General features: G+C 43.0%; 1 protein-coding gene across 2 annotated transcripts in view; it reads left to right on the forward strand.

Annotated features, from left to right (window-relative positions):
* Positions 1–3,774: 3,774 nt before the first annotated feature.
* The window catches only part of TEK (TEK receptor tyrosine kinase), a 61,105-nt gene continuing 55,443 nt past the window's right edge, over positions 3,775–9,436 (forward strand). The window contains exon 1 of one of the 2 annotated variants that reach the window (XM_034773924.1): positions 3,775–4,070. In XM_034773924.1, the coding sequence (XP_034629815.1) occupies positions 4,019–4,070 (52 nt within the window). In that variant the 5' untranslated portion in view covers positions 3,775–4,018. The remainder of the gene's footprint in view (positions 4,071–9,436) is intronic. The other variant, XM_034773923.1, reaches the window with a different exon arrangement.

Below are 9,436 nucleotides of genomic sequence, written 5' to 3' on the forward strand. Positions count from 1 at the left end.
AAAAGAAAATAAATAATTAAACAAATAACTTCCTTATACTGAGAATATTGAAACCAGGAATTCAAAGATTGGGGAGTGTTTGCTGGTTACTTGGTACTTCCGCAAAGTCTGACAAACAATTGGAGTCTGTGTGTGAACAAAAGGGATGCGCTTCAGGTTTGTGAGTAAAGGGAATGATGCAATGTACCTCTGTGCCCATGCAGCACTGAAGGACCCTCAAAGATGGACTTTCATGGCACACAAGCCTCGTTCTGGGTCGCTGCACACAGGGAGTTGCACCTAGGTCTGTATTTATTGTTTTGATGGGGGAACGTAAATGATTCTAGGGGAACAACGGCTGAGCCAGCCCGCTGCAAGCTAAACCTGTGACGTGCGCAAATTCTGCCTACATTGCTAAACATCTGGGAACCTTTTGCAGCGCACATCCTGGGACCCAATCCTTCTCCCATTGAAATCAATGGGAATTTTCCTAATGTCTTCAGATGGAAGCAGAATCAGCCCCATAACTAACTTCCCAGAGGAGACTGAGAACTGATTTCTCTGTTCTCCTTGAAGTGTCATTCTGGGTGTTGGCATCTTGGCAAGACTACAGTGTGCGAGTGCATTGGATTGTCACAGACAGCCTATCAGGCTTGGAGAAGTGGGGGCTCTGGGTGCAGCTCACACTCACCCAACTGAGCTAGTGGCGTCTGATCGGGGGCCGGTTAGCACGGAGCTGATACGATTAATTAAATGTATTGCGTATGAGGTTGTTTCCACAGCACTAGAGGCTGTACAACGCGGAACAGGTCATGCAGATCTCAGGTAATTTCAGGAGCAACAGTAGACGCACGGGGCAGGGATCGCCATCCACGAACCCAGACAAATTCTGTTCATGGTAGGGAACCTTGGCGTAGTCAGTGTGGTCCAGAGATCAGTGGCACCACACATGTGGCACAGCTATGAGAAAAGTTTTCACGAATTCATACAAGTTCAGGAGCAGGAAGGCCAGTTGGCAATGTGGTCCATTACAGAGGAACAGGTGCTGCAGTAAATGCTGTCATTGGCAACCCATCAACTGGCGTCCTCCACAATCTGCAATCACCTTTCGGCCATTACATTTGTCAGTAGGCTCAATGGCTACCCAGATCCGTGCGGAGGTTTCTTAGTTGGAAGTTTTTTGGCGGGATGGTCATGTAGCTCTGGACCCAGGGAGGATTCCCGTCGTCCCATCAGGGTTTCCGCGCTTAGGGACCTCCTTCACATCCTTGGTGTCATGTGTCATAGTGCACAGGAGGTGTCCCTATTCAGGGCAGGATTCTTGACAGCATTTTTTGGTGCTTTCAGGATCAGTGAGCTAGTGCCTGGTCCATCAGGGATTCTTCGGGAAAAGCTTTGGAATTTCATAAGCTGCCACAAGCATGCAGTGATATTACACTTGCAAAGGTTAAAGACTGATCAAGTCGGCCAGGGTGCATTCATTACCCTATGGGAGGGTGGCAAGCCTGGGGGCTGCCCCGTTTGGGCGTTGAGGGCCTACATGGCAATATGGTGGAAGGGAGAAGCCCCCCTTTTTGTACATGGAGACTGGAGGCCCCTCACGGCATATCAATTGATTACCATGTTGAGATGGGTGCTAACGAGGTTGGGGCTGCCAGCCCATGAATTTGGTTCCCACTCATTCAGAATAGGAGCGGCTATGGCAGCAGTGCAGATAGGTATGGAAGCAGAGGCTATTCAGGCAATCGGGCGCTGGCAGTCTAATGCATACCGAACGTATGTGAGACCACAGGTGGAAAATCAACATTAATTGGTTGTGTTCTCATTTCAGATATGGGACAGCCAGCTACGCACACGAGGGTGTGGATCTGTGGGCACATTATTGTGTTTTGGGTGCATAGGCATGCATCCAGGTTGCCCGAGGGCTCCCAGATGGGATTCGGTGGCAAAGCATTACTCAGTTGGCATGCACGGAGGGGCATGTTACGGGATCAACTGATACCGCTGTTGTATGCTGTGCGGGCCCGTCAGCAGCCACCAGATATATTGGTGATACACCTGGAAGAAAATGATCTGGGAACACTTAAAGGGGTGGAGTTAATGCTTCGAACTAGGAGGGATCTGATGGGGATCCTGGCAATTTTTCCGGGCATTAACATTGTGTGGTCGGATATGCTTCAGGCAGGGTCTGGCGGGGAGCCATGAACCCGGCTAGGGTGGACAAAACCAGGAAGTATGTGAACAGGGAAATTGCCAAATTCTTGTTGCCCTTGGGGAGGACAGTAATTTCACATCCTAGCATATTCTATGGGACACCGGAGTTATTTCAGGAGGATGGCATGCACCTGTCAGACTCAGATGCTGCCATATTTTTGGCTGATATAAAAGAGGGCATTGGGAGATGTTTGAGAACCCGGCTGGGTGTGGGGAGGAGGCAGCCAAGCTAATGGCTGGTGCCTCCTTGTGGCGGATGTTCCGTGCAGGTACTCCATAAATTAAGGCACAAAAGAACGAAAAAATGGCTTGGAAAAGGAATTAAGGAGAGGTGCTTGGTAACTGAGCGAGCTGGGGACAGTTGGGGACTCCTATGATTGGTACAGCAAGGAGCCAACCTCCCCCCCATCATTATAGTCCACCTTAACCCCTCCTACCAGGGGGCGTGGTCATTAAGTTCCCGGCCAGGTAATTGCTAGAGGGACCTGGATAAATGGGGGGGCAGCTGTGGAAGCCCCTCTCCCCCCCCAAAAAAAATTGTCTGGAATTGGAGGGTCCCGGCAGTGGATCTGCTGGAGGGACATAAATTTTGCATCTGCACTGCACATTTTATCTGCCAGGTTAGTCCCAGACATCTATCTAATAATAAAGTTGTGGCCTGATTAAACTTAATGTCTCCTGTCATTCTTTCACCATAGCCAGACAGCCATGTAACTCACTTTCCAGAGGAGACTGAGAACTGATTTCTCTGTTCTCCTTGAAGTGTCATTCTGGGTGTTGGCATCTTAGCAAGACTACAGTGTCTTCTAATACAATAGTCTGGGTTTATTTTTAGTCAAGAGGTTGTAAATAGGATTGCCCTTTATTTGCAATTCTATTGATTTGTCTGAGTGCTACCTCTCCACTTGTATGATTAATTTTCCTCTATTCATGTGGTTTTACTTTCTAGGTTTTTATCTTGTTTATTTTTGTGCTGTTAACTTTGCTCCCAGGCCCCTCGAGTGCTGTGGCATTTAGGTTCCACTGAAGTCAAAACAAATCTTGTTGTGATTTATTATGACATCAAATTTCTGAGCCTGTTTCCAGTCTTGGAATGAAAAAATAATAATTTCCAGTAAAATACATGAAGTGGTTTGCTGGAGAGCTCTAGGCTTTGGTCTTTATCAGATTTGCCATGTTGTTTTGTTAGGGTTCTCCTTAATGTTTGTATTGTAGATGCCTTGCAGTAAGCACCTTCTGAGTGGATTAAATAAATAAATGAAAAGATTATTGCCTCCTGAAAGCCCTTCACTGAAGTGCTGAAGCGTAAAGTGACCACTGGAGCAATTAGCAGACCTGTAGTTTGAGCAGAGGATGGGATGACAATTTCCACATGCTGTACATAGATGGAGAGCTTGTTATTTGCACTATTCCGCCTATTGGAGGATGCCACTATTGTTCCTGACATTGCTGACCATGACCTGTTGCCGGTTCTCTGAGAGCAATCCCCTGCCTCTCCAACAGCCCCAGATAAGTGTTATGATGTATTGCTAGATGAACAGGGTTTGCAGTGCCTCATGGTCCTGTTGATACAAAATGCCTTTAAGATCCTGCCTTTCCCATCCTAATCTACAAAGGAAACAGGAAAAAGGAACTTAAACTCCCTGTACTCAGACAGCAATGAGACTGTTATAGCCCACTCCAGCACTGAAATTTCTTGCCTCTGACTTGTAAACAAGAGTCCTCGTACCATGCAAGGGAAGAGTAACCAAGGTCTACCCCATTGAAAGGATAATCCTAACCCCATGAGCTGCTGTGGAAACTGGATGGAGGTATTTTGGAAAGCATGGACTCTTTAGCACATTTAATTCTCTGTGGATTCAGCCTGATGATTTCAGGTAAGACTTTGCGTTAGTTACTGAGCTAGCATTGTCGAGGTGCCGTGGCTTTACTGTTTCTCATGCAGTGTACAGATAAAAGGATCTGATCCTAAAATCCAAACTCCGCTGAGGTATCCCTACTAGCATAATTCTCACATTGACTTCAGTGGGATTATTTGCATAAACAAGGATCTCTCCCGTTGGGTGATTCTTTGTCAGAGGCTTGCTGAATGTATTTGAGATCTGTAGCTAAATCATTTTTAATCTAGCTGCTGTTTGTTCACACTTACAAACGCTACAGTGTGGATTTCTCTGCTGAGCCAGTTCACTTTTTCTCTGAGCCAGTCGTTCGGAAATGATCACCACATGTTTTTTTGTAAAATGTGTTGTGAATGTTGACTCTTACTGTCCACTTCACAAAGACAGAGGTGAAACACAAGCTAACCGATAAAAATCTGATATGTGTTCTATCTAGTATTTATTTTTAGCTAGTCTCTTTCAGCTGCTGAGTCTAGACACTAATTATTGGACATTGAACCTTGAATAATATGCATTAAATACAACGGATTGGTTCATTGCAAATACTGTTTAAAAACAAGTCTGAATCAGCAATATTATTACCAGACATCATTTGCTTGTCTAAATAGTACTAATTCTAAGGTACGGATTTCCCATAACTGGCAAATGTATATTTATGATTTTATTCATGCAAAGTTTATTTCATAGCATTAAGAGCCTTAAGGGTCAGAGATGCTTTACTCAAATACTCATTGTTCTGAGTATTATCTTCTTTCCATGTGGTTCTCTCTCAGCATTGACGTATATGCTCACACCACGAGTGTCTCCATCTGACCTGTTTCTAGGCAATCTCCTCAGTGTAAAATACAAAGCATAAACCTGATAAACCTAGAGATGGGCCTCCAACCAGCACCCCAGATTTTTATTCATCCCTGAAAGTGTAGCTTCAGATCTAATTTTTCTGGCTCCAGGCCATCTCTAGATAAAATGTAATCTGCTACATAGCTGCAGACTGTACAGTAAGAGACAGACGGTAGTAACAAAAGAAAACAGAATTTTTCACTGCAGTATAACTTGTTCTACAATCTCTTGATCTTTATGGGTCACAAAAATGTTAAGAAGTACGATGAATGGTCAACAAAAAGGTTTGGGGGTTTGAGGGTTTTTTTAGTATCTGGAAAGGTCTGTGGCTATATGCAGGCCAAAAAGTTTACATAAAATGTGGTGAGTGTGTGTGTATTGTTATATAATTATTGCTGCATTAGGTTGTATAGTGTGTATTCCTCTTTTGTGGTGTGGGTTGCTTACTTGTTGTAGATGTATAGCAATGCATCCTAGTTAACTCTCAGATCAGTACTGACTTTTCACTTTAGAGGCAGATAGGCTATGCGCTGAGTGTTACATTCAGAAGATAAAAAAAGAGAGCTTTGTTAACTTGAACTGAATGGGACAACACTACACCCCTTTCTCAGAGTCAAATCTCCCCTGGGTCTCGCTTCCTTAAAGCCAGCTCGTCGTGTATACCTGATTGCTACAGGAAGCAAGTAAAATCCATGAAGTCATTTGAATGTGTGAGAAACAAAAGCAAGCTTCACAGCTTAGCAATAAACATAGACAGTGTGCTCGTTTGAGTTCGGCATTGAAGAACTGCCAGTCACAGCCCTTTCCACAGGACTTGACCAGTTAGGTGTGTATTGTAGTCACACCCATCTCAATAGATCTGTCAGCTTTCCCGCTTTTGTTCAAGTGTGATATCATGTTTCCTGGGGCGAGCGGTGGAAGACAATGCTAACCCCCTTTCCTCTAGATATAACAGGCGGAGTTCAGGAAAGCAGTATTGACATTCCCTGAGCAGGGGAGACATTAAAGTCAATGCAATTGGCAGACGGTGAACTGACTTAACCTTGTCCCAGATAGTTTTGGGCTTTTGAGGGCGTGCTGCTGGGTAGGCAAAAATGTACTCCACCCTTGTTCCAAGGTGGGGACCATCCCTCTGGGCTTGACTCCTGGTTACATTAAATGCCCTGTAATTTCCTTTACTTCATCATCATCCACAGCCAAAAGACTTGATTCCCAAAGATGCTGTTGAAGTGAGATATAATATAATTAAGGCCTCTCTCCAACAGTACACAATCCAAAGTACATCTCCATTGTACTGACAAAAGGGACAGGTTTAATGCTAGTGATAAACCTGAAACAAAACCAGGAATGTGAACACTCTTACCTTCTGTGGAGGTTCTGTTCTACACTTTGCATGTGGCCCTTAGCATCATGATGGGCTGAACCAAAGCCCTGGATTCCGCCCCCCCCCCCCCCATTCCCCGACATTTATGGAAGTTTGGATTCAATTCCCAACTTCATGGCTTGAGCCCCTCTCCGTTTCATTCAGAATGGAAACAGTTTTCAGTGCTCTCATATTCACTTTAAAGGCCCAAGCAGGGATGTTATTAGGAATAAACATTATAACTTGTCCTTGGCCTGTTAGTAGGATTCTGAACTAGACTAGGAACCAATTTATAGTCTCTCACATTGGGCTTCAGCAATGTTAGTGTCTGCGCCTCATTTTAACAGCCGTGAGCCTGGAAAAGTCAACAGCAATTAAAAACATGTTCTAATACATTTTGCCAACTATTGCAGGTGGGAAGCTTATGAATTTTCAGACTACTAGGATGAGCAACATTGGTGAAGTTTTGCTTCCTACCAAGCATGAGACAATCCAGAGGGTTCCTAAAACTTAGGGATGGGAGAACCCAGTGGGTTCCTAGAACTACTAGAGTTATTTTTTCTTATTTTATTTCAATCCATATATGGTGAAAGTTGACCTTCAAAGACTTGCAGCAAAAGCATCTTTACAGCATAACTATGATTCAGTGTGTGTGTGTGTATGTGTGTGTGTAAAGCTAAACAACTATAATCAAAACATCAAAACTATATTACAAACCATACTGTACCAGAGGTTCTTCAGAATGAGGCATAATGAAATTAAAGACAAATGAGTGCTCTTTCTCATCACATTTTTTTAGTTGCACCTCTAAATTTTGAAAAAAGTTCTAACCTGGAATATCTGCTAAAGGAGAAACAGGGCCAGGGTTTCTGGTCCCTCCTCCCCGGGAGTGGGTGAGTTATGGTGTCTAACAATTCTTTCTGTCTGCAGCACTTGGATTAGTTACAGCAGGTGGTGGCACAGTGTCCTGGTATTTTTCTAGTGGCTCCAGCAGTTTCTGCAAAATTTAAACTCTTTGTCAAAGCTAATCCAGAAGTTATGGGCTTGATGCAGAAGTCATGGGGTGAAATGCTCTGACCACCTGGAAAGCAGTAATTTTATATAGTAGGTCAATCTAGATGATCATAATGGTCTCTTCTGGCTGTAAAATCTATGGGTTTGGGTTTTTTATTAACTTTCTAGGTATATGTGTGCAAAGAAAACCTTGCAAATGTGATGTAATGCACAACCTAAGGGGTTGCAAAGGTCGCTCTGTGTCACCTTGGTAGCTATACAGTGCTGCTATGTGTCTGCGGTTGGTGTAAGTTAGAGTAGGGCTATTCTAATAAGAGGAGTTCCAGCAGCTGGGAATAGCTAGAGCATGGAGGCCTTGGGCCAGGCCTGAACCCATCAAATTCATAAGAGTGAAGTGAAATCCCATGATAATCCGAATGAGATAGACATATTGTGTCATGAGTAGAGCTAGTCAGAACACTGTCACTGAAATTACATTTTGGTAAAAAAAATACTGATTCATCAAAGCTGAAATGTTCTGCAGGGATGTATTAGTTGCCATGAAACTTTCATCAGGAAAGTTTTGGGCCAAAGAAAGAGAGAGAGAGACTGACTATAGCTTCCTGGTTAGGGCCTCGGACTGGGATGTGGAATACTCAAGTTCCTCCTCTGATTCATAGTGATGAAAAACTCTGCTCTGAATCAAGTAGAACAGCGCCTTGAATTTGGGTCTCCCAAGCCAGTGCCCTAACCACACACAAAAGAATTTCATTGTGATTACAGTGAAGCTCACTCGAAAGTGACAGGCTGGAGTGCAGGATCTGTGATGAAGCAGTTAAAACACATGTAACTTTTAAAATATACATGTATGATATCCATCCTCCAGTTAAGTCTGATAAATCTGTCCCAAACTCAGCAAATACATTAACATTTGCAAGATAAGGGTCAAATACAGAGAAAAGAGCCAGCTCACCGCAAAGGGCTGTATAATTCACCAACGTATTTGCAAATCTGTTTTTTCATTATCCAGTCAGCTCTAGTTAATGACAAAACCGTACATTTTTAAATCTGAAATAATTTCAAGCATGGGTTTTCCTTTTCACCATTTATGCTGTTTGTTTACTTTTTGCATTTTATTCAGCCTGGAGGGTGAAATTACACTGGGTCAATTTCACTTTCAGTTTCCAGCAAGTGTCTCTCTCTGGTTCTCATGTGCCAGCACAATGCTATTGTGTTTGCCTTTCTGACAATGCAAAACAGTGTTTGCATCTGAAACAACTGTTTTCCTAGGCTTTTCTCTTTTCGTATTGTGAAAACATTTGTATTCTCTCTAGGTTTTGTACTCCCACCCTTTATTTTTAGAAAACTGAAATGTGGGACCTGAATCTCAATTTATACCAGTGTTTCTTTGAAAATCAATTTAGATTAGCTTTTCCATCAGTTTAAGAGATTACACAGATGACCAATAAAATAGACTAAAGTATATAGGAAGCCAAGGGATTGATTCTCCTCTTATGTCAGTTTTATACCACAATAATAACTGGATTAGCTCTATGGTAGCTACTCCTGAATTACACCAGAGCAAATGAGATGAGAATCAGACCCACTATGAACAAGTGACACATCATTCACCTTAACTTGCTTCATCGCTGGTTTCAAAATGAGACTGTCAGCAAAGGCAAAAAGAAGAACAGGAGTACTTGTGGCACCTTAGAGACTAACAAATTTATTAGAGCATAAGCTTTCGTGGACTACAGCCCACTTCTTCGGATGCATCCGAAGAAGTGGGCTGTAGTCCACGAAAGCTTATGCTCTAATAAATTTGTTAGTCTCTAAGGTGCCACAAGTACTCCTGTTCTTCTTTTTGCCTTTGCTGACAGTCTCATTTTGAAACCAGCGATGAAGCAAGTTAAGGTGAATGATGTGTCACTTGTTCATAGTGGGTCTGATTCTCATCTCATTTGCTCTGGTGTAATTCAGGAGTAGCTACCATAGAGCTAATCCAGTTATTATTGTGGTATAAAACTGACATAAGAGGAGAATCAATCCCTTGGCTTCCTATATACTTTAGTCTATTTTATTGGTCATCTGTGTAATCTCTTAAACTGATGGAAAAGCTAATCTAAATTGATTTTCAAAGAAACACTGG

The sequence above is a fragment of the Trachemys scripta genome, chromosome 6 (assembly GCF_013100865.1).
Source record: "Trachemys scripta elegans isolate TJP31775 chromosome 6, CAS_Tse_1.0, whole genome shotgun sequence".
Lineage (NCBI taxonomy): Eukaryota > Metazoa > Chordata > Testudines > Emydidae > Trachemys > Trachemys scripta.